Source organism: Falco rusticolus, chromosome 6, assembly GCF_015220075.1.
Source record: "Falco rusticolus isolate bFalRus1 chromosome 6, bFalRus1.pri, whole genome shotgun sequence".
Taxonomy (NCBI): Eukaryota; Metazoa; Chordata; class Aves; order Falconiformes; family Falconidae; genus Falco; species Falco rusticolus.
In genome coordinates this window covers 78,967,845-78,994,886 of record NC_051192.1, presented here as the reverse complement: position 1 = coordinate 78,994,886, position 27,042 = coordinate 78,967,845, and the positions used below count along the sequence as shown (strand labels likewise).

Here is a 27,042-nt window from a genome sequence, read left to right as displayed (position 1 = left end):
TTAATTAAAATATATTTAAGTTTTTTTTCTGAGTAAAGATAGGCTGAATTATATGCACTCTAATAATAGTATAACATACCAAAGTAAACTGTATCTTTAGAGCAAGTCTCTAATACAGCTTATCATATGCACTCTAATAATAGTATAAGATAACATACCAAAGTAAACCATATCTTTATAGACTTGCTTTAATGACACCACCTGCAGGTGATACAATGAAATGCATCTATTTATATTACAATATGATTGTATGCAAAATTTTGTCCAATACACCCATATAATTTAATTCAATGGACTTACAGGTATACCAGGGCTATGGAAAACATCTAAAATAAAGATGAAATGCATTTTCTTCTGCAGGTTTTTTTTGGTTAACATGACATTTCAGAACCCTATTCAGTTGTTTACCTCAAAGAAAGTGAAAAGGCCATAAACTAGTTCCATCGAGAATGTGACTACCTGCTATAAAATTCATGACCACTTTTAACTGAATTTGTATTGATAATAAGAAAATCGGTGCATTTTCCCTACAAAAGACTAGTACCTTAAAGACATATGAGAAAGTTATCTCATCTCATGATAAATAACAAAACTATTAATGCAATAAAAGGATATTTGTAAAATGTTTTATAACACACCATAATCCTAGATGATCAGGCAAAAACAGTCACTGGATAATGGTCTTACAAATATAGATCCTACCGCTCATGTACAAGTGAATAGCCAGTTCCTTGTAAGGGACGGACTGAACAAAGAATATTCTCAGATACCCTTCAGTTTCGCGGACAGCTACTGCAGCTCACTGCATGCAGATCAGAGGGAGAAAGATTTATCTCACCTTCCTGAAAGCAGGATACCTAATCCAGATTAATATACAGGTTTACTTTTTAAATAAATTTAAAATAAATTGACGTAATACTCTCACTGTGGTAAAAGAAGTGGTTGGGGTTTACTCTAACCAAAAAAATTGACTGATTTTGTTCAAGAGAAAAGTATACATGTATGTGAAAAGCTCTATTTAAAAAATCTAAAATTAAATCAGAGTTCAATAAAAATTTATCAGTGTGAAGTTGTACCTCAGCAAAAGGGTTTCCTCTTTCATTCTGTAAAAAACAAGTATGTTTTCTTCAAGCCATCACTCAAGTAGACCTATACACTATGTATTCTTTTTTTAAAAATTAACTCTGTGAATCCTAAGTATCTCCACAATCATTAAATACATTATTTTACTTTATGCACACCTCATAATGAAGTGATGAATGAAACACTTAAGTAAAATGGAGCATGAAATGCCAAACTTAAGATGAACAATCTGCAGCGTGACAATGTCAAGGAGGTTTTTGCTTAAGAGGACACATCAGAAGACTTACATTGTTTGATCGCAGAGAGACACGACCTCCACATCGAGCACAAAACTTGGTCCGGCAATAAGAGCATAAATGGCCACAACCATCTGCAAACTTTGTTTTATGACAGATTCCACATGTTGGAGCATCATCCTTGTGCTCTCCCTGGTAACGGCGGGCTTCTTCCCCTATCTTTCTTACTTGCTCTTTATAGCTTTCAAATTGTTGATGCAACCTCCTGCATAGATGAGAAAAAAGTTTATATAGCAAGAATAGGAAGAAATACTACTACTGTGTATTTCTTTGTTTCAGTTTATAACTCTACCTAACATTCTTCCACGTTCACAGTATTAAATGTACCTCATATCAAATACATACATCTAAAGGAAAAAAATAATACACATTAGTATTCCTATTAGGTTTACTTCAAAGCTCATGAACAAATCATTTCACTTGACCAGAAACTGATCCAAATATAAAAAGATGGCAAAAAAATACACAGTATTAAAGAGAACCATCTCCATGTACAGAATAAAAGCAGAAATATAATTGCCTGAGCAAGTTTGCATTGCTTTTTAAACAACGTTATTTATACAACAGGTGTAATAAAAAAAATACAAATCAATCTTCAGTTCGCGTCACACTTCTGTTTTCAAAACCTAAATTACTAACACATATAACTTAAATATTTCAAAATGTGCTCTACAATCACACTGGCCCTACTAGAACCTGAGAACAATTTTCTATGTCAAATCTACGTATCAACAAGCTATTCTAGTCTCTCTTGTTCACTATGAGAGACTACTTTAAGGTCGAACAGTTCACCATGCTATGTGGAACTCTCAGGCTTTTCATCCATATTTCCAGATGTTGCTTCAACTCTACATCTCCATGGATAACATTAAAAAAATCATGAACAGCTAAATAGATTATTAATACGAACAGTGAATCTTGAGTTTAATAATGGTAACAGTAGGTGTGTTATCTATAAAGGTCTTGATGATATCCTTCATCTCCACTACCTGCTTTGAGCTACCCACTCCCTTAATTAGCATTGAGACTCACACCATTTAACCAATGTACTTCTAGTGAGACAACTCTGCGTTTCTGTGGGATTTTGTGTGTGTGTGCTGGACTGTTTTGAAATGTAAAATACAAGTAATCAGTGTTATTCATATGACATACTGTTTTGGTGAAGTGGATATTTTTACTTTAGGATGATATTCAAGCCCAGAAAGTGATAATTCACCTTAGCTAACAGGAATCATGATAAAATACACATATTCCATTTGGATAGGAATACCACTGTTTGTAACTACATAAATCAACCAACTCTCATAGTAAAACCCATGACTTCGCAGAGGGATATTCTAGTGAGGATGCAGCAACAGCAAAAACTAAGAAAAAATCTGTTTCTCCTCACTACAAACACAATGCATTATACTTAATACTTTATGCTATTCAAAAAGTTGGCAAGAGAAGCAAAGGGGTTTTTTTTATTTTTATTTTATTTTTTACTAACTTGCTTAATAAACCTTCGTGGTATTGAGTAAGATGATAAAGTAGGTCAAAAGAATTAGGCAAAATACTGGACAAACAATACTTTTGGACACATTGGATTGCACTTATGATTTAACTTATCTTACACAGCTGCTCACTTACAAAAAAAACCCAATTAAAGACATTCAGGAATTTGTGTAATAACCAGCATAACGAATGCAATTAAGTATGGGAGAGGTCTGTAGGTATTTTTTTTTATTACATTAAATAATCCATTAAAAAATAGAACCACGGAAACTAAATTCAGTTCACTTCCATTATAGCAAGACTAAAAGTTCTGGCTCTTCACTAATGTTGAACGGGAAGGTATCAGCAAGCACTGCCCCTCTTCCTGTTCTTTTCCAATTAGACAGTCTACATCTGTTGTTGGTTTTTTTTTTAATCTCATATGAAGCTTAGGAAGTGTATTAATACAATGATGTTTTGCCCTTTTGTGTGCACCAAGGGATGAACATACTAGCAACTAAGCAAAATTAAAGTGAGAGGGTATTTCACTTCTTTATAAATATGTATCACTTATTTGTAAATTTCTTACATTCTGCATCAGCGTAAGACCCTTTTTACGATGAGGGATTTGAAACCAAGTGCTTATCTTGTATGTCATCCCCCGCGTTACCGGAGAAATCCTAACACTTCCTCTACAGCAGGAATGGAATTGGAGAAAACAGCTGCAGAATTCACAGAGCAGAAAGAATCTTACCCAACCCATGGCAGGGCTGGTTCACTTATTTCTTTTGCAAGGTTTTAACCACCTTCACCACCTTTTTGAGGAGTGACAGGATCTCTGTATCTCTGGCGATTCTATAACAGTGGCAGCAAATCCCTCTCACCAGTTTTGTCTTACACAGAAGTATATTAAGCAAGAACTACAATATAGGTGGATATTTTTCAGGTTTGCTTCTCATCTTTCAGGCTACAGAACACATCTTCATCAGATGCAAGGAAAATTTAGGTATATTAAATATTCCTTAATGTAGACAAGCACCTAAAGGTTAGGCTAAAGACTTAATAACATCCTATGATGTAACAGTTTGGGGGACCCTTGAGGCAGCTATCAATTCAATCATTTCAACAGAGAAAGGAAGCAGGCTACTATGTAAGAGGAATGTATGTATATATACACACCATTTTTCATCATGCACCCCAAAATTCATCTAGTTCTACAACTGAGGTCAATGCTAGAGCCAAAAAGGGGAGGTTTCCTCACTTACACAGCCTCCGAAGATCACAGGAAAATGAATAAAACACAAGATTAGAACAAAAAATAGAGGAAACTATTCCAGGACTTGACACTGGCCATATGTAAGTCAGATTGGAGAAGTTTCATATATTATATATTTTTATATATATATTATATATTTATATATATAAAGCACCTATCACCATAGTGATAAACAGTCTTTGGAACCACTCTTGACGGCAGAGGTAAGAACAGGACTTAGTCTGTTAATACTGTACAATACAGTAACAAATACAGTAAAATTCAGTATTTAGTTTCAAAATGTTGACCATAAAAATTCTACCAAATGTTCTCACTAAAAATTAGTATTTATGTTTGAAATCTTTACCTTCAACATATTTCATTGAAAATATATTTTACAATAGAAAAAAATACTTAAGTGAGAAAAATACCTTCACATAATACTATTTTGTAAAAGCTTTTTCTTGTTGTTTGTTTAGGGTTTGTTGGGTTTTTTTGTTTAGGGTTTTTTTTTGTTTGTTTGTTTTGTAGTGGTGACTTTAGCAAACAGTACATAAAGTTAATGACCATTTTTTACTCAGTTTAAATGTCCTTTGACTTGAAACTGCAAATCTTTGATCCCACCCAAAAGAAAATGTATTTATTTATCTGTTCCTTAAAATTTGATCCTTTAATCCACAAATCTATCAGCAGCTGTTGCATAAGAAAATAAGTAAGAACTATCTGATACAAAATTTGAACTAATGAGAAAAATATCCCCTCCAGATGTAGATGTAAAAACACATTAAAATTCTCATAAGTTTACATATTTAAAATATTTAATATTGTATCATTAATTATTTTAATATTGCTGAACTAGAAGTCCCTTAATTTTTGTTCTGTATCACTCTAGCCACATTTCTTGCTTAATTGATCTACCTTTTTAACATACTGCCTCAATGCCATAAAACTTTGGGTACCTCCAAGAGCATCTCTTTATAACATTTATGTGTGATGTCCTGGTTATCAGCTGGGATAGAGTTAATTTTCTTCTTAGTAGCTGGTGTAGTGCTGTGTTTTCAATTTGGTGTGAGGAAAATGTTAATATCACACCGATGGTTTTAGTTAGGGCATGTTTCTTCTAACTCAAGGACTTCTCAGTTTCTCAGGCCCTGCCAGCGAAAGGGCTGGAGGAGCATAAGAAACTGGGAGGGGACACAGCCAGGACAGCTGAGCTGAACTAGCCAAAGGGATATTCCATACCATAGAATGTCATGGTGAGTATCTAAACAGGGGGAAGTTGGCTGGGGCTTGCTGATAGCTGCTCAGGACTGGCTGGGCATCACTCAGTGGCTGGTGAGCAACTGTATTGTGTGTTGCTTGTTTTCTTTTATCCCTTCCCTTTGGTTTTTGTTCCTCCCCCCTTCTCCCTCCTTTTCATTATAGTCGGTGTTGCTATTATTAGTAGTATTTTATTTTATTTCAGTTATTAGATCGTTTTTATGTCACCCTTGAGTTTTACATTCCTTCCCGATTCTCTTCCCCATCCCTGGGGGCAGCGCAGGAGTAAGTGAGTTGGTGCATGGTACTTAGTTACCAGCTGGGGTTAAACCACAACAGTGGAGTTTCATCCTTTGCTAGGAACACAGAAAGAAGTGCCTGTGCCTTTGGAACTGATCACATCACCGACAGCGTCATCTGATGACCCGAGACTTCAGTACTGTAGTAAACTTACTTATCATACAGGAAAGACCTCTCCACATACAGGATTAAAACCATTCTCTTCTTGGAGAAACAACAGGATAATATCTACAAATCCAACAATACATTTGAGAACATAGCACAGAAAAGTCAAGAAACTCGAAAGATAAGCTTCCTCCAACATTACGGCCATACTTCACTTGTGCAGACCTCACACCTCTCTTAACAAAACAGTTTCCTCCACGTCAGCTGGCTCTGCTGGTGGGGGTGCCTGCTATTTCACATTCACACAGGTGGCACGTCTTGTGTGACCAAAAAAAGATCATGCAGTGGGTGAATCTTTGAGCACATCAAACCTCATATGACTAAAACCAAACCTGTCGTTAACGTTCTGGAAGAGACTGAGCCACATGGAGAGGCACATCAGCCTCAAGACTTTACCACACATACATGAGAGGTTGGCGGCACCACCGCTGGTAGTGCAAGACAAAACACAATACACAGTTTTCATGTGTACAGTGAAAGACTTAACCTGTTCACTTTTACAGTATACATATACCTCAACCTATGTTGAGGTCTCTAGTTATTTTTCCCCAAAGAAAACATAGTAGGTTCCTCTTCCTTTTTTTTCTTCAAAGGCAATTGACAAAAAAAACCCTGCTTTAGCTGCGTGTCATACATGTACCACATTTGCATTTGAATATTCAGTACTTTACATTGACATTGTAAATGTGACTAGTTTACTAGTGACTAGTAAAAAAATTACTGATAGGCAATTCTGCAAAGCTTTACTCATGTCTTTGTGTACTTATTAAAAACTGTAAGCCTTGGAAGATGTTCATGTGATAAGCAGCTTACATACCTTAAACTTTTTAGACAGCTCACTGATATCATTAGGTTGGCAGACAATTAACATTAAGGTAAGCTATAATATTGACTGACCAGAAAGTTGTGTATCTTTTGAGAAGTGGTGTATCTTGGGTTCTTTTGAGCTGGCCCAAGACGTACACTTATACTCTGCAATATATATACTCCACTAAGCAGACATTAAAATTACGATCCAAGAATGTAATTTTTTATTAACAGACTGTTACTGCTTTGCTGTTTTACTTTCACATTCCTATAGTGTTACCTATCTGAAATATTCGCACATATACACTGAAGATTAAAAAGTGACAAAATGGTGCACTTGCATATTTATGTTCTGTCTGCGTAGATTTCTAAAAATGCCAAAGATTTGGGTCATCTTTATGCACAGTTACCTTTTAAATTATTTTTAAATGTAGTATGAAACTATTTTACTTACAAATCCAGCAGATGGCACTACAGATTGCATTTTCACTCTCCCAGTGATTCAATCTTGGAATCTTAAACACCTGATGTAACGTTATAAAAATACTATGCCCTGTCATGAGTTCACGTTAGCAGAAAAAGTGCCACCTTCTAAGTGACATTGACATAGCCTTAAGTAACTATCCACCAGTGGCTATTGCATGTATGAAAAAAAGCTTATTAAAATGCCTGCCTTTGCCCTGTTCACCCATGCCATACAAACACAAATCACACAGAGCTTAGACAATTTTTTCATAAGTAAGATTTTTACCAAGTTCTGTTGTTAGCATTCTTTTTAATAGTAAATAAAACAAACAAAAATTAAAAAAATTCTGAAAGCAGCCTTTTCTCTTCCACATGCTCTCTACTTCCTCCCTGTTTTATTGATGCAAACACAAATATGATCACACTTGTAACTCACAGGCGTATTTCTCTACCTCACATTTGTCTCCTTCTTTCCAAACCGAAGGGTTTGGCATGCATTGCCGACTCCTGTCACGGATGAGATCTCCTTTTTAACTCCAGCAAACCTTAACTTCCACCTCCATTCTGCTTGCCACTTGGGACCAATAACTACTGTGCTACACTGGACTCACACCAGTTTAGACCTTTACTTCAAAATGCTACATAAGCCTCAGAGATTAATTTTGCAAATTAAAAAAAAAAACAACAAATGCACAAAAAACCCCAAAGTTTAGCTAATTTCATATCCATCCAGCTTAAACATTCAGCTATCATCAGCTCATCCCTCAATTCCTTTTCTTGCCAGTGTAAGCCTGTTCTGCTAATAGTCTAATCACAATCCTGCAACAAGTACAATTTATTTTACCTCTCTGTATTTCTCTGATGACCCCTCTTTTCTATTGCATAAAACATAAAGGCCTTATCTTCACCTTCAAAGACTTTCACAGCCTATTTCTACCTCGCTTATCATTTCTCATTCAGTACTGAGGCGCTTCTGTTTGACCTAAACTTTGAAGCAAGAATCTTTGTGGTCTTCCCCTTTTATTGCCCCTAATGTGGGAGTATTAGCAACTACACCCTACCATTATCCTCCTTCAAAATCACTTTTGCCTTGATGCCTACAAAGATCTGGACAAAAATTAGGTTACTGGTATGTTAAAACTTTTAGTTCTCAGACCAGACAAGACAGACTCCCCTGTCTGCTCTGATTGTTTTATTATTTGCTGAATACTTAAAATGCAGGCAGCCCCTGTGGCAAAGACTGACTTTTTTTCTGTGTCCATAAAAACCCTCACTCAGAAGGGTTTAGTCCCTGAGAAGTGCTTCCAGGCAATATGGTAATAAAAATCTCCCAACACAATTCAGAAATTCATCAGGTTACTTTTTTCTTTCTTTTAATCATTTTATGATTCTAGTCATTTACTTTTTTGGTTTCTCACCCTCAGGCAATATAATATACTCATACGTTTCCCCATGTCCATGAAGGACAAAGTGTTTTTAACAAGTGTTGGTATTTTCCTATATACCCACGACAGCAGGAACCAGCAGCAGCATAATCATAAAGCATTTCATTGTGGGACTCATGATAAAGTTCAGACTTGGCTGAGACAAAGGTTTCACTGACAGATCTCACATGGGAGTTTAGACTCGGCCAGCACTGCTGGAATTAACAGCTCTTCACATGTAACAGATACTTTTGCCTTCTATACAAGTTATCTTAATTCCATTTCCCTCATCTAATCCGTTATCGAGTGCATATTACCTGGCAGCATGCTAGCGAGACCTGTACAGGCTGAGGCAAAAATGTTCCACATCTTAAGTTAGAAAGTTCCCCTCCTCATCATGTCAGAGCAGAGGATTTATTCACGGGGCTCTTATCTGGTGCCTTTTCAGCAGCAGTAACAGTCATTTTCAAGCTAACATCTTACTAAGGGCAGGTTTTCTGCAAGCTCGAGCTCATTAAGTAACTTGCATAAAATGTCATTTTTCAGCTTCCTGGAAGTTTCCTAATGTAGGTTACTGGAAAACTTTATTTTCATATACTTGTATTTTTTTTATGTTTTTTTTTTAAGTAACCACAGCCCACAAGCAGACTTCCTCCATACACAACTGAAGAACTGTGAGTCAGAAATGTGCAGGATCTACAATAAGGAATTTACATTCCAGCTTCCCACAGTTCCTCCCAAACGACTGTTACCCTTTCTGAGGTACAAAAGAGAAACCAGATAACTAAGCAAACAATGCATAACGGTACTAAAAAAGGCTTAGCTGAGGAATTCAGAAAGAAACTGTGTATGTCTTACATTAAAAAGAACTTACACACTGAGATATATTTAGTACTGAGGGAATCAATGCCTTCTGCAGAAAAAATAATTAATGTTTATCCCTTCTTTATTTAAAAACATATATTCTTATGTCATGGCTTTTATGAAAATAGTAAATAATTTATATCAGCTGAGGTTTTTTTTCATTTTTTTTTATTCTGAGTTCATAAAATATGGAAACCAATACTACTGCTAAAAAAATGATCCGTTCTCTCACATGACTACGCTTTACGGTAACTGTGTGCAGAGAAATTTATGTTCTAAAAGTTAGTCTTATTTTTCATTAAAAGTGTTTCAGTGCCATTAGGAGGGGTTTCGTGGTGTTTTTTGAGTGAAAATTGTTACATTTAAATGGTAAAGAATTATCTGGAATTTCAAGGTTTTAACAGGCCCAAAAGTTGAAACAAGACTGAGAGAGGAGGGAAACACCACCTTTTCACCCAGTACTGCTCTGTTCCAATTAAACCTCAGAACCTAGAGCTCCTGCAATTTTGGGAACCTCTGTGGCCTTTCCTTAGCCTTTTTAAGGAGATAAAAGCCCTTTCACCCAACTGCTGTTACGAGCTGGGATCTGGAAACGCATGCTCCTAGGGCAGGGCATGAACCTTTATTCATGATGTCCCAGCTGGCTTGCACAAAAATGAGGAAGACCTCTAGGTCACAGCACAAGCATACATACTAAAATAATATTCATAAACATTTGTCCCTAAGCCCATTGGAAACAGCTGTTTCAAAAACTGCAAGCAACCACCATAATTCTCAATGGTTTCTCCACTCACATCTGAACATCAAATTCAACAAAACTTAAGGAAATGACAAGTTGTGGTACGACATGCATTATTGTTGTCTCCTGGAACACGGTCCAGCATGCTTCTAACATGCAGGTGGCCTCTGTGCCTTAGGGCAGCAACTGACTCTGTACCACATGGCAGAGACCATGCCGTATTTGCTAAGTGGTCAGCCCTTCTACATCTTTTACTATCCTGTTTTAACTACAGCATCTGCCCTTCCAACTATTGTTTGAACTTCAAAGCTCAGTCCCATGGGTTAGACTCTTCTCTCATCTTACTACTGCCAGCTTCCCAGGTGAGCAGAATCCTGTGCCCTAATACAGTCAATTCAGCACTTTGCTAGTATATAAAGGTACGTGAAGTGCTATCATGCAGAGAGGAGACATGTCTACCCACTTTCCTTATACTTTTACACTTCCCTGAGCAGCCCTAATAGCCCAGCGTTGGTTCTCCAGCCCTAGCATGACCTAATGAAGGGGGACAGAGCTAAACACTTTCAACGCCACCACAAAACTGGGAAAACAATCATGTGAGTCAAATAATTAAAAAAGAAAAAAGAAAGAAAAAGAGAAATGAGAGAGAGGTAGAGGGGGTTAAGAGAAAAAGCATCAACTGTAGAAACAGTTAATCATAGGAGACATCAAGCAGAGCACCTTGAAGACCTCCACAGAGACAGCAGACTACTCAAACAGTATTCTGTCTAGAGACTTGGTAAGATGCTGGAGACCCCAAAGTCACCAGGACCCTCTCTGTCAGGCTTCCTCTTCCCAGTGCTGTACACAGACAGTTTGGCCAAAGCCAGTAGAAGAGTGGTGAGAACACACTACAATGTGTCAATGCTTTGGTCTTAACCAGAATGGGCATTTTTATATACCTCTTACCTGTGTGGACAACCTCACCAATATCGGTCATCTCACGTAACCATCACAGCTCTGCTGCGCTTTCATACTGAATTTCTTCACCACTCAGCTCACTTAACACAGACAGTGGAGCAGGAGAGCAGCTGGTTTGCCCTGAAGAGTTGTCAACAGCTTCAAGTGACAGAGTTCAAAAAGTTTCATGAGTTCATACATGTAATGCTCTTAGCACCCTGAATTCTACCAAACACAACCACTTCAAAAGTTATGCAAATATCACTATGTTGCAGTCCCTGTTCTCACTGAATCACTAAAACAAGCATTCGGGGACAAGCATTATCTACCTAATAAAACACAGAACCTATAAACATATTCAGCCTTTTTAAGATTGCTCTAACTACTCGTGCATGAAAACTACAGAAGTAAATTAATATATTATTTTACCTGCAGCATTCACGAAAGACCTGTTGCAGGAAAACCAGCCATAATGACCAGGGGACAGGAATATGCATCCAACCACACAGTGCACCAGTCCGATAAACTGAATGGGGTTAGACTCAAATGAAGGAAAAAAATCTGAGCCCACACAGTTGCAATAATGCCTATGGATTTAAAAAAATGCAGCAGCAGAATCAGAAGCTGAGGAAGAGGGTGCTAAAACCATTCATTGCAGTGGAAGTGTGAGCTGGAGCTAAGCTGCTCTTGCAACTGCACTGTCAAAACCAAGCTTTTTAAGAAATAAAATCCTAGGATTTTTCAAGGTGCAAACTTAATATTGTTTGCATGTGACTTTAACTGAGATATGTGCCTCTTGGAAAAAGGCTTTTCTCACTGAAAATCAAAATAACAAGATTTGCCATAGCCTTTGTTTTAAAAGTCAATTTCAGTTCTCTAAAATTTGTCAGATCAACAGTTTCCATAAGATCCACTGTAAAAAGAGACCTGAGAAATTGTCTCCTACCTGCTGCCTACCCACATTATCAAACCACAACAAGGAGACCATCTTTGCAACTTGCAACACCCTTACAATTTAGCTAGCCCCTGATAAACCGGGAAGTGAGATTAGGGGTCCTCTCTCCTTCTCCCAGCTGTTTTAGAGACAAATGTCTATTCATCCAATAAATGACAGATATAAAAATAAACTTATATAACCTTTATGCAAGGCTTACTTAAAATTATGAAAACAGGGCTAGCCCTGACACCAAGAGAAGACAGAAATATTAAAGGCAATCAACTAAGGTTAATTTGCCTTTTTTCTTTCAATGAAATGTTTTCATTCTCTATTTTCTTTAAATAGCATAACAAAAGAACTTTTTTACTACAGGTTTATAGCAGAAAGCAAAGATTGCAGAGACGCCCAGCCATGATAGTACCATTTGCAAGATTACAGGGCATGTCCCTTTCCACTACTGCATTTGCAGATACAAGTAATTTACACACACAGTTGCTTATTAAAAAAAAACCAAGCCCTAAATATGCTAGATCCAAGCTCCTTTTATAAAACCTTCTAAAAAAGACTGCTGGAAAGTTCCTTAAAGAAAATTTTGTCAAGATGCAGAGGAAAACTAATTACTGTCTTCGCCAGCCAAATCAACAGCTCTGTATTTTCTCAGAGAAACGTGAAACAACACTGTTCGTAAAATAAGTGTGCTTCAACATGCTCGAGAATCAAGTGTACTGATTAGAAAGCGAGGAGGCAATGACCTCTAATGAAGAGAACAAGTACCAAATCACTCCGTGAATTTATTGTCACTGATACTGAGACCTACCGAACCAAAAACTTATGTAGAAGAGTGGGGAAAGAATAACTGAAAGTACCAATAGAATATAACCCACTTAAAAACAAGTATAAAACCAGTGCTACCTTAGCCTAGGTGGGTTTTAGGTTTTTTTTATTGTTGCTTTGTTAGCTAAAAAGCAAGACATTCCCAACTCTAGTTTTATAACAGGCCATAGAAAGCAGACTATTTCCAATATTAGGTTGTGGTACTGTTTTTCCTTATCAACTGAGTAAGCTATGTCTTCATTATCCTCCTTTACTTAAATATTATTGACTCTAACCCAGCACTCTCTTCCACATGTTGTATAAAAGACACAAAAAACATGTCTCCTCAATGAGCTGACCTGTGTCAGCTCGTGATGGCATAAAAATGCTTTAATGCCACTATTTCACTAAAAAAGAGCACAAAATGACCCTTGAAGCATTAGTCTCTGAGCCCCATAGGAAATTTGTCCAGTAAAATACTATTTTGTGAAGTGGCTCTGCCAGCAAATGTCCCTTTAAATACATTAAAGCAATGAGTACAGAATAACATGATTTATTTTCTCATGAAAACCATCAGCTTCATTTTATTATAGAAAAAAAGTATCATTTATTTAAGCTAAACTTCACTAAAATAATATTTTTGTGAACGAACAAAATGTAATCTGTTTTCAGAGTGAAGCAAAAGAGATGTAAATGGTGCTCTCTTCAATTTATTGAATTAATTTATTGAATCACATAATATGGTAGCATGGGCATGGTTTGCTTTTTTTTTCCCTAAGGATGGTCATCACATCGCAACCAACCAGCCACAACATGGAGAATAAGTGAAAGTCATGTGAAACAAAGTGCAAAAAGCCTGAAAGGGGGGGGGGGGGGGGGGGGGGGGGGGGGCAGTAGGAAGGTGTTTAGGGTAGAAAAGCTGGATTTAAGGATTGGAGAGGAGGAAAAAAGATGAATGAAAATCTTAAGGAAGAGGTTTTAAAAGTAGGGCACAAATTTGCACCTAACCAAAATCACAAACACACTTTCCAGCATTTAGCTTTCTTATTCTGAACACAGAACTACTAACCACTTAGACAAATTAATGAAGCAGTGCATGAGAGAGAAAATAAAAGAGAAGCCCATTTATCCAACCGAACAATACTAATTAGTAGCATTGCTAAGTTCCACTGAATGAATCATATAAATCAGGCAGAATTTGTCCTGATCAACCAAGCCACCTACAACAGAGACAATCCACATCAGTGGAGAGCAGAACAACCACCCATCAGATGGGACCACCTGAAGTCTTAAGAGATCAGCTACCATTTACAGGCAGTTGACCCTGTCCAAAATTGCACTTTTAAGCTGCCAAATCTGTCTGGAAAACCTCCTGCACAGCAATATGCAGGGATACTGGCAGAAGATGACCCTGAATTACTTGGCTTTGCTATGTGTACACAACTGTGAATTGCTGTTGTTCTTTGTCCACATTAAGAAGCCATAAGAAACTGAGGCTTATGAGCACCTGTTCTAAAATTTAAGCTTATGAACACCAGACAAGTCAAGATTTTTGCATCTTAAGTATTACTGAATGAAAAATTCATCGTCTAATACCCCAAATGCTGCTGCAGGCTCCTCTATCTCTAATTCAGTGATACAACCATTTTTCATACTCTCTTTTTCCCTGCCCCCAAAATTTAATGAAGTTGTGACAGTTGGTGAAGTGGTTTTTTTGGTGTCAATATCACAAGAGATAGAAATGCTTGATTAAAATGGCATCAGCCATCGCTAATGCCAACACTTGCAAATCATAATGTATTTTATCTGTCAAATCAGTTTCAAAAACAGTTACTTAGTGCAACCCTAATAAAGTTGCAATTAGCAACCAGAGTAAGAATAAACCCTGCTACACTCTGAGAATATTGTTTGTGTTACAATCATGCAGTAGGAAAGGATGCTTAAACACATTACAGTCTGCTATTAAGAGTACAATGCACACAAGAAAAAAAAGAAAAAAAAATCCCCAGTGCTCCAGTAAATCCCTTCAGTCAGGTGGCACCTGTTTAAAAGTTTGGAAAGTTGGGGAGGTGTGGGTACTGGTTCAACATAACAGGAAATTACTTTGGAGCAATGTTTATTAAAACAGCTTTCTGAAACAGTCTTTCTCACACATGCATTTGAAAAAAAATCTGAGTATTTTTGGCATCCAATGTGTTAAACAGATGATAGGTATCAGATGGCAATACAGGGTGAGCAGCAAAAATATGACAAAGCACGGTGGTCTGTAAACAGAGCAAAGCTACTGAAATTCTAACTACCATATGGTGGTAACAAACAGGACACGTGCAAAACAGGAAAAGATCTCACAGTGAGGGGTTTGTTAGGAGCCAGAAAGATGCAGAACTGGAAAAAAAAATTACAATAGAACAAGCACAACAGTGATAACGTTTCAAATTAATTATATTCAGCTGAGGCTCAGTGTGTACAGTATGTCTTCTATCTAAAAATAATTTAACAGCCTTCCTGAGAGCATCTCTAATTTATCATCCTGTTCACCTTCCTTTATAATTTCCATATTACAAGGAACAAAAAAGGCTCACACATCTATTTTAAATATACCATCAAAGTGCTTGAACACAAGATAATGATCAAGCTTGTCTGGAGCATTATTTAATTCTGTTCATTCTTCAGGATGCCAAAGTAAACACAAATGAAAAGCATATGGCATTTTAGTGAATTAGAAAATTAGAAAAGGAGAACATTAACTGGTTTTATTTTATGTTTTAAGTAGGGCACATGGTAAAATTAAAAATTTCAAGGCTTTTTTATATTTGTGATTTATTTTAATTCCTTCTTTTAATGTACTCTTGACTGAAGTTAAATGTTCTCAAGAATACTATTTGTGACAGAAAACCCACAGCATGCTCTATACGTTTTTATTACCTATTTTTTCCCCAAAATATCACTGTTCATAACTGTTTTAAGAAAATGGTCTTGAGCTTGAAATTATTCTCAGTAGAAAAATGGAGCCTCTTCTGTGGTGAGCATCCTTGCTTCTTGATGCTCACCGAGACCGTACAAACTAAGAATCAAATCAGTCTTAACAAAGAATTGTTCTGCAAAACTCTCTTACCTGCTTAAGTTGTTGAGCAGAAAGTATGAGCCCAAAATTAATATCAACTATTTTTCCTTTGATCTAAACCTCCACAGCAAGGCCTATAGAAAAAAATTCAGGTTTTCTTCTTTCCTTCCCATTCTCTATCAACAGTTTGATTAATTCCCAAGCTTACTATTTATGCCCAAACCCTTCTGAAAAGACATTCCCATAAAGAAATCTAGTCCACATGGTTCAGTACTGCTAATATATCAAAATACGGATTTTATTCCTGTAATAACGCATATTGGAAAATCGTCATATGGACAACACAGCAGAAGGACAACCAAGAGGATGCTTCAGTAACCACATGCTCATTGATCACATCTAGCAGATCCACCGGGGCTCTCTCCTGAGGAGACATACTAATGATAGGTAAGATCTGAAGAGAAGAAAAGCTTCTGCCAACCCACTTCCCATTTAAATCTTGACAGAAAACCCCTAGGGCTCATTTTAAACCTATAACATCTTAAATAACAGGAGTGAGTGTCCTGTGGGAAACACTGCACAAAGTCTACTAACCTGTTTTATAATTCTGCCTGCTACTCTGAAATGCCCATAAATTTGGCAGAGAGACGCTTCTGCAAACGTTTTCCTTGGTTAATATTTTTCTGCTATTCTGCAGTGGTTCTCACAAGAGCGCATTAAGCAATGTGCACTCACAGAGCTTCAGGCTCCCCAACCGTTTTTGACCACCACAGGACTCCACATGCTGGTGAGCCATCACGTGCAGTCAGGTCAGCCCTCCAGAAAATTTGGTCCAGTGCCACAGAACACTCCAGGTACAAATCTGACACACTAGTGTAGCTGTGTCCATAGAAGCACTGATAATTTTTCAAGTGACCAAGTCAGTATCTGTTCCAGATTACTTGGATCTAACCATAGCATTAGTCTTCTACTGATCATCTTGTAGAAAAAGATGTTTCATTCCCCTTAGCTAGCCCTTTAGAGAGCCAAAAGCTATAAGGATTTAGTTCCTGTCATAGCTCAGTATCTTCTTAATCTAAAAATGGATTTCCAGATGGAGCTAGATATAAAGGAAGAACATCACTCCTTTACATCAGGATTTCTTATTGCTTGAGCCAGCAGTCTCTTCTTATCTAAGCAGGGTTCTTGTGGGTTTGGTGATCACCAACTTTTCCTTCTGCCAAATTCACAGATTTTTCACAACCACATGGAACGTTGTAGAATGGGACCACTATTTTGTAGTCTTCTTCTGTGCTATGTTTTTTTAAAGGCACTCCCTCCTTTTACTTGGGTACATGATGTAAAATCCAAAGCTGTGTGTCAAGAGTGCTTAAGTGACATTTTTATCTACCACATTGTACAAGATTCTCTAAAAACTGAACAGAATGACAGAAAGTGAAGCTGTATGTGCCTAGAGTGAGATCCTTCAAAACAGAAGAATACAGTTTCTTATCAGCTCTCTCCACCCAAGTGGAACAACTGAAAATTTTATTTCCATCAGCTATAATCTGAACAGTGAGCAGTGCACTTCTGAAGTAGAAGTGAAAATCTGGAGGCTTCAAGAAAATTCCTGGAGCCGGCCAACAGTACAAATACTGAGACTCTTTCTGTGTTTCAAAGAAAATCACCTACCAAGCCACCTGTGCATTGCACCGAGCCCTTGAACTAAAGCCAGAGCAGCAAAGAGGTGAGCTGGGCCCTGAACACTGACATCATCCAACCATGTCACTGATGTGGCCTCTTATCTGCCAGCTTTCCAAAAAGTAGGAAGTTAGGTACAATTTGCCAGACAAATTTGTCATGTTGAATGATGGTGCACAACAGATCTGCCTTGCTTGATGAAAGGTAGCACTTTTCCTACCTAAAAACTGACAAGGAATAATTTTATATATATATATATATATATACACATATATATATATACACGGAGAGCAGCAACTCTGACCTTTTCTACCTCTCAATAAATTGCCATATCAAAAGAATATCCTGGTATGTCCAGTATTATGTGAATATTCAAAGAACAGGACAGAGAAATCATCCTGTTAGGATGGCACTAGTGTGAAATGCTGACTCTAACGCATCAGGAGGACTTGACTTACCATATGGTACACTGAAGGACAGACAAGATTTTTTTTCTTCTGTGATGAGGACTGAGATGTAGGAGATTTTTTTTTTTTTTTACTGGATTATCTGCCTGTGCTCATTGCGCCATTGCTATTGTGATTTATTTATGTCACAGGTCATAAGAAGACCAAAATACATGTGAGGAAGACTGGAAGGAAGCACTGTTAGGAATTCAAATTATAGTGTCCCTAGGAAAGAAGTTTGAAATAAAATCCACTAAGGAACCTATTTTATGTCATTTTGTTAGGTCAAGTCAGCTGGGGGGTAATTTGGCGTTTCATATAGATTCTTCAGCCAAACCATTACACTGTTGGGAGACTGGAAAGTTTACTATTTTAGCCTGCAGGAGTGTGGAAGCATGGCTTTGCACACTTTGTATCAGTACCTGGTTCATTAGCAGGGAGTTATGATCGGTTGTATGTATGACAGAAACAGTGGACTGGTTGCAACTATTATATTGGAAATATTATCAGCGTGTACAATGAAATATGTTAAAGCAGTAAGTCTAGGTAAGCTGTCTTTACTGCACCATAAAACATATCACTTAGTTTCTTCAGGAAACTTGCTCCTGACTTAGGAAGATGTACAATATGAGCCCATTAACATCCTTGCAACATGTTGACATTAAAAACTTAAGTTCTAGCTTCAGGTAAACAGGTTTGAAAATGGGCCCTTGGGGGGGGGGGGGGGGGGGGCGGGGGAGGTGAGGAAAAAAAAAGGCAAGAGCAAGAACGTAACAATAAAATTATCTGAGTGCTGGAGTTCAGGAAGTGTGTAACATTGTGTTGATGGGATCTGAAGCTCTGTAACGAATTAACTTTAAGATAAGAAGCAAATCTTGTTTGGAGAATACCGAGAGATCCGCGTCTCCTATGTGAATCACCCTCACCATTAAAAATGGATGCCCCGCTTCCATGGACAGTCACTTCAACTTCCATACCTCAGTACTTATTCTGCCTTTCACCACTAGAGCAAAAATCTTTTAGCAGTGGATACTGTGTGTGTGTGAATGTTTTTTTACTTTATAATCAAGTCACCTCTTGATCTCCTGTGTGATAAACTAAACAGATAGAAATCTCTAAATGTAAACTGAACCTTTTGTGACCTTTCAACAAGCTTTAGCAAAATAATGCCCTAAGAACTGTGCCCTTCCTTTACCTGTTTTCCAAATGCTGTAATACAGATGCCAAGGGTGAATGTGAGGCTTAATGGCCCAACCTCTTTGGTCATTTGAGTGCCCCTTTTGAATACGAGCTCTATATCAGAAGTCTCATAAATTTACAGAATTTCCCTAATTTCCCAAATTTAACAAAGAAAAAAAAAAGCATGAGTCAACCAAAGCCTTCTGCAGCCAAGTCTTCTAGTCTTCTTCTGCACAAGTAACTAAGGCCTACTTATTTTTAAATATTTATCAAAAGCAGGTGTTGTCTCAAATTTTCTTTAGTTACTATCGAAGGGGGAAATGTCTTCTTGTCCTCATAGGATGCAAATATACATCTCCATTTTTTCCCGTGTACAAACAAACAGAACTCTTTAGCTAACGCTCTCACTTTTTGCACATATTAGCAGTGCTAGTATGTCCATCTGTAACATGGGCCAGTGTCTTCCTTAGGGTACCTTCTGTCTAAAATACATTTCCTGAACAACCTCTTAATGCCTGCAGATCTGGATTATTTCCTTATTTCTTTGGTATCCCTTACCAACTCTTGTACTTCATAGATTCTTATTCTATACAGTTTGTATCTGTGTTTATAAGGAATAAAGATAGATGAGTAAAGGCAACAGAGGCTGTATCATTCCCATGTTACTTAGGTAATTAGCCAGTTAAAATATCACCTTTCCTAGAAGATACTCCATATTAGATTTGACAGGATACTGTTGAATGTAAGTAAAAATACAAAAACTAACTTGCATTTTTATGACACTCAGGGATTTACAGATGAAGAGTCCTATATGACTAATATTATACACAATGAAAAATGGCAATCAAATTCTTAAGGAAAAAAAAAGAACTAATTCTCTTGGCCATTCAGGTGTATGCTTTTCCCTTGATCATTTGTACTACTGAGAACTTCTCAAATTAATAGAAAATGGCTTCTTGTCATGAAAAAAAAAAAAAGTTGTCTGTCTCACCTTAAGAAAGTAGGCTGTCATTATTCTAATGTAACTTCTCCACCCCTGCTGTCAAAAACTCTAGATAATGTGAATCATAGTAGATTTTAAAAAACTAACCTTTCTCTTACTTCCACAAGAAACAAATAGAAAATCCGTCAACTGCAGTAAAATGCTCCTGAGTTTTCTTCTTATCCTTGTTTTCTTCTACTAATGTCCCTTAGCTAAATCCCAAAGTGTTCAGCCAGGGAAAATTCCTTAGGAACAATTCCGAAATCCCTTCTTCACCCTACTTCCTATTTTTAACTTTCAAATGTTGGCAGGTAGGAAATTTGATTGCTTGCAAATCCTGAATTTGAGCAGAGCTCCTTTGATTTCCTTCTTCGAGGATGCAACAGACAATTAGTGTGTCCCCGCTGTCAGAAAAGTTTCTTAATTAAGTTCATGAAAAGGCTTTTGAATTCTTGACTGAAGTGGAACACTCCTGTTTATTGCTCGTGGTGTCATCGCTGCCAACACTATGAATAGCTCTCTCGCTTCTCCTTGTATGTGCTCTTCAGCAGTGGTGAGGCATCATGGCCACCGTCCCCTTGTCAACTCTGTTATCACGACTGGCATCACCAGCAAACTTCCCATATGCATTGCAGAGCTCAGCCTGCCTCTGTTGGCATTCTCCATCGGTTTTGACCCTTCATCTTAAATCACAAATATTAGACTCATACAAATTCCAACATGTTACCATAACAAAAAACCCCAAACAAAACAAAACAAAACAAAACAAAAAAACCCACCAACAAAACCGTGAGTATCTACTGTTCAATTATTCTTGTCATCTTCTGTGGCCTGAAATAACTACTAAAAAAAGTATCTAAAAAGCCTAATTCAGGAAAAGGATATTTGAGCTGAAATTCTAACATTTTTATATACCTTTTTAGAGCCAAAAAATAACGTAGCATTCTGTGATTTTCTCAAATAGAAAGTGAATCTCAGCTTTAACCTTCAAGTACTTACTCTGATTTCACTTAGATAAGTGTTTAGCTCTGGCAAGTATATGATTTGCATTTTATTTGTAAGGAGAGAAAAGATGGATACGCACAACAAGAGACATTTAGAGTGACAGGAGTTGAGAGACAGAAGATAAAATGTCCAGCTTAAGTCTTTGCAGGTGCTGAAAACAAAAAGGAATAGGAGATGGCAATACAAATGTTGCTCTAGGAAATAGCAAAAAAATTAAATAACAGTGTTAAGACAACTTTTGTCACACATTTGGTTTTAGCACTTTCAAAATCTTGCTCTGCTGTTTCATTTCCTTCTTTAGTTGGAAAATATTAAATGCATTAGTAGGCTTCCACTATGGCAAGCCTGTATTGGTCTATTTAGTTTACTTCCTTCCTTATTCATTAAGTGAAATGATTAAGTCAAGAGGATTAATAAGTAAGAAATTTTCTGCTTCTAGATTTGATTGTGCAGCGAAGTCTATAATATGTTAGATCCTTACAGACACAGTCATTTGAAACAGGTTTCTTGAGCTTGGTGACCGTATAAATAAATAGAATAATACCTGCTTAACTATGCACCTTAAAACCATGAGCCCCTTACACACAGATGTTCCCAAATAAGAAGTCTCAAAGTGCATCTCAAATAGATGCACTAGATGCCCACATTCAGGGCACAGAATCCTGGCCCTAGTTACAGTCGATGGAGTCTATAGTGTGATTACCTCATACTAAAGTAGAAACCGGCTTTTGATTGCCCAAATATCTCCTTATTTGCTCTACGTTTCCTTTTTTTTTTTTTTTTTTTAATTTATTCGAAGTCATGAACAGTTGTTCAGTTTGTAAATACAACTGAAAAATTATTAAAAATATTAATTCATTTGGTAATCAGATTTCTAAATTAGACCCAGATACTCTCAAATAGCATTTCTTTAAGGGGTGCCTCTAACCATTAACCCACTTCTAATAATTAGCCTTTGGGGCCCAGTTATCTTTCAGTTGAAGTCAATGGAAATTTTGCTATTGACTTGAAACAGGGAGACCATTTCATCGGTAATCTCACCTAATGGAGGTTTGCCTCCTAGACAACTGTGAAGTATTAGTTCTTCTTTAATGGTGCGCATTTTAAAAAGGGTTCCATGACTGTCAGCTTTTGAATTGGGTGGACTCTCATTTTCACTTGCAGAGCAAGAGTAGGACCATATCTCTTGATTCCTTCTCTAGAATATTTAACACATAAATATGTGACTAATTTTTGAATACTTTTGCAGTAGAAAGACACAACTTAGAAAAATTTAATGAAAGGTCTAAGAAAGAGCTCAGGTGCCTACATGATTCAAGATACTCTCTTTCCCCACCTTAGCTGCCCCCAGTTCAGATTGGTGCTTTCTTGGTTCCTTTGAACTTCAGAGCATGCACAGGTGGCTGAACAGTTTGTAGGGCTAGAAAAAGAGATGCTCCAAAAGTTGGCTTAATCACATCATATGTTTAATTGCCTCAACATGGCATCACATAAAGGGGAAGAAGCTGGGGGGCTGCTTGTTTGCAAGATAAAACATAAGCTTTTATAACATGTAGAGTAGATAATCATCTGACTGGAAGTGAGAAGGATTTCCAGAGCTCATTTCAGCAATGACTTTAACTGGACCCCATTGACAATGCAACTTCTTCAGTGTTACTACCCAAAACTTTGAAACCTATTTTAAACACACCAAGGGAAGCCCTACCCCATATGAACTTACTTCTGTTCTGCAAATAAAAATAAGAGTCTAAGCAATAAAACTGTTATCTTCTCTTGTTGAATTTAAATGATGGGATGTGGAGAATAAAAGAAATGTTGATGTTTTCAAGAAACCCAAATTCCATGGCCCAAAGCCACAGAGAAAATGCTCAGCTCACCAAGTTTATAGGCAGAACTCCTATCCTCACTTCAGAAAATACTAGGATGAAAAGGTTAATTTACTAAAACTCACTTTCGTAAGCTACAGAAAACACTATACTATATTAAAGGTAAGCCAAGACTCCATATAAACCCAGGAAAAATATACAATAGTTCATTCTACATTCATTCTACATATCAGTTGCATATAAAGGAAAGTCCAGTAAGCACATATTTAGGCCTTTTCACGTGGAAAGCAAGCAGTCAAGATTCCAATTACATCAATATCCTTAAAACAGTTTTAAAAAGAAGCCAAATATTTGGCTATAAAGAATGCTCTGCAGACATGATAATGCTCAAATATTTAATTTAATAATTTGGACTTGGGCTTGTCTTGGCCCTGCCTAAGCTGACTTAGTTTTAGCTCTAAAAGCAATCAGTTAAGGTAACTATTGCTTACGATTGTTTTGTTCAGCTTTAGTTTACAGTAGTTTTAAGTAACAGTCCTGTGTGGATTAAACTGCCTGTGTGGTGTGGGAGAGTGCAGACATGGGATGGTACCAGAGGTCCCAGGCTGTACACAGGAGTGACAGCGGTCAATCAGCAGTCACGGCAGGAGTGCAAACTCATGATTTAGCATATAATCAGCTGATTATATATAAATAAACAGCAATAAAGACAGCAAAGAGGATAGAAAAACAGAGAAATTTGAGACCAATGAAAAAACAAGTGAGCAAGACGAAGTTTAAAAAAACAAACCAACCAACCAACCCAAACCAAAAAAACAACTATGCTGACCAAAACACCCAGGATGAGGTAGCATCAGCAGCATGCTTCCACACAGCAAATGGGAGAAAAACCCCTCATGAGCATCAGCTTCTTCTAGTAAAGACCTCAAGGTGCTGATGGTTTGTCATAACCTCCCTGCACCCACTCTGCTCAGGGAAATCCAAAGCTGCCAAGGGTACGACCCTGAGGAACCCTGGAAGGGGGAGCATAGCAACAGAGAAAAGAAGTGGGTGTTTGTGTTGGTTTTTTCTTTGTAAAGATAATATCTTTATTATATACACTCTTGTGTATTAATTTAGACTATAACTATGTATTATTATAACAGGAATAATTATTTTAAGTATTAGGTCATTAAAATATTAATTGGACTAACAATACATTCTTAGTTCCATATATATACTGCATGCTCTTTTTCACCTGTAAGATTCGGAGTATAGCACCACATATGCTCCCTATGGGAACCTCAAATACAGAAGTGATGGCAATTCTAGCATTTTAATTGGTACGAGAGAGACAATGCAGAAGTCCATTATGCCATCTTAGAAAGTCACTTTTTCAGGGGGGAAAAACCAAACACCCCTCCCATGCACAAACCCACAAAACTAGAGGATGTCTCCAGTTCCAGGCCTGACGGACAATATTATGGAAGTGCCTTCTGGGACAGATCTCTTTTGAAAGGTACAGCATGGCAGGATGCTTGGACACTTGAATTCTGTCAGCACTTTTTAAAAAATCTTTTCTACGCTTCAGAAAAGAAGAACCACAGCAATAACATTTGTGCAACTGTAACCTAATCACAGTCTCTGTTATCAAATTTGTACTATGTTTCTGAAATAACCTGAAATCATGTTTATAAGCCACAAAACCACACTTAATCTAAATATGATATTTCTGGTTATGCGTTAATAACTATCATACATCATGCCATCCTTTAAACTGAAAGGAATAGACCTTTTGATAGCAACTTAATAATAAAGGATTGTCATTTATCTATGTTGAAATAATTCTTCAGTCTAATATGTTTAATTTGTTTAGTTAGCAAAATGAAAAGATTTCTGCCACTTTCAACTTTATTAAATTTATTATTATTAAATTTATTTTATTAAACTATTAAAATTTAATAAAAAATAGAATATTAAATTAAATTAAATATATTATTAAATTTCATGTGCTTACACTGTCTTTTAGGATCTTGTATGTGAAAATTTCATGCAATGTATGTACAGAAAGTATGTATGTTCAACATTAACCATATATATGAGTAAAATCATTCTGATCACAAATGGCTATATTTATATGAACCAGACAATTACACAGTCTCCTCTTGGTGTAAGTTCTTTACTGTTCCCTCATTTGAGGTCTTACACATAGGTACATCCTCAATAACAGAAATGTTTTGCATATGAGCAAATTCTCTATTTGGGATACCAGAAAAGTAACAATAAGTCAGGATGTAAAACTTAACAAAATGCCTGATTCGGGTGAGAAGGAAGATAGGGATCTCCAGATTCCTGAACTACAAACCCCATATATTGGATCATCTGTCCTCTGCATTTTCACTATGGTAGCTTATGCTGAGGACTTAAAATTACCATAGTTTCCTCATGTTCACATAGGATCTAGAGCCAAGACCAAGAATACCATTTGAGAACGGCTGGTCTCACCAATACTCTATTCACCACTATTTCTCTGGCACAACTAGATCAAGGAATTCACAGCCTAGCAAACAGCTACCATATTTGTTCTTAACAATACAGCTAAGCATATTAAAAGCTGGATGTATGTTTTACTGATTTAAAGGCAAAAAGGACTGACCCAAATAGAAATGTATGTAGGAGACTCTTCCAGGATGAGGCAAGAAACTGCACATGATCGGCTAGATGGAGCTTAAAATCAGGTAACGCCTGCAGCAGAGTGGACCAGAGTTATACAGTGCGGAAGGTGCCAAAACTTAGAAATGCAAGGAGAGGGAAAAAAAAAAAAAAAAAAAAAGACACTGGTATAGAAATTGCTTTTCTTGCCTCCAGTATTATGTGCAGTATTGATGCCTCGCAGAAAAAAAAGACAAGTAACTTCCTCCCTGTCTAACAAAATAACATAATAGTCTTTGAAAATTTTGAATTTTTTTTCTTCCAACTACATATGACTATTACCACAAACCACAGGATTATTTTAGATAAACATATATCACACTACACAAGAGTTCATAACCATACTAGCAGAAATGTGCAACAAATCTAAATTCAAAACCAAAATAAACTCTGGACATCATCTTCAGCGTTTCCTACTATAGCTATCCTTTCTTTTTATATGCTGCATTGATCAATTAAATGCAATTCTGTCATTTCTATGAAGTCACTAATTTCCTGTTGATTTGTTACTTCTTTGTACTTGGAGACCGACAATGCATAGCCTTGTTTTGGATTTTTTCAACTAAATACAATCGGATTTCATTTATTCTACTATACAAGAATATAAAAACCAAAAAATGCCTACCTTCCTTTAGAGTTAATTAAAAGAGGAAGGTATCAGACAGACTGGATCATATTCTGAAATCCTCTTCTCGATTCATGACATGAGGAATTAGATGGACATATCACCTATATGGATATAGGTGGAATTCCAAGAATAGGTGTCTAAATTTTTGATGCAGCAATGCCTACTTAGTAAAAGCTGAACAAAGTAATCTGAATACCTTATTGCTTCTTACTGCAAGTTTTCTATGCATGCATTCATTTTCTCTTTTGGGGGGGCTTCCTGTTTTCCTCAGTCTTATTTCTCATATTCTTACTGCCCTGAATCATACATGCCTACAGGATCAGGCAAATCCTCTGCCTCTCCCAAACTGCCATTCTCTGTTTTTAAAACGGACCTTAAAATTAACCAAAGTTGAGAACAGCGACATTTGGATTTTGTTCATTCTCTAACAGTGCTTTTTCACATTCTTGCTTAATTTAGCTCTCCTTAATATTATTGCCTAAAATTCTAACTCCAAATCAGATCTTTGATACTTTTTCTTGCTCCTCTTCACTGTAAATATTCACAGAAGAACTTTTCACCTATTCAATACTGTCTAGTGTCTAGTGTGCAATATTTTTAAAGCAATAGAAATTCAGTTCTGAGCACACTACAGGATTGCAATGTTACAAGTTACTACCAAAGAACCTAAGATCAGAAACCAAGAAGATGCCGTCACCCTTATGAAGGCCATACCCTGAGA

At 36.8% G+C, this 27,042-nt stretch overlaps 1 protein-coding gene across 47 annotated transcripts in view; it reads right to left on the bottom strand.

Annotated features, from left to right (window-relative positions):
- Positions 1 to 27,042, bottom strand: part of RIMS1 (regulating synaptic membrane exocytosis 1) — a 335,409-nt gene that overhangs the window by 220,019 nt on the left and 88,348 nt on the right. For all 47 annotated transcript variants that reach the window (XR_005104930.1, XM_037392187.1, XM_037392189.1 and 44 more), the window contains exon 2: positions 1,371 to 1,584. Coding sequence is in view for 46 of the 47 variants with exons in the window: in XM_037392187.1 (XP_037248084.1) it covers positions 1,371 to 1,584 (214 nt within the window). In the remaining variant the exon portion in view is untranslated. The remainder of the gene's footprint in view (positions 1 to 1,370; positions 1,585 to 27,042) is intronic.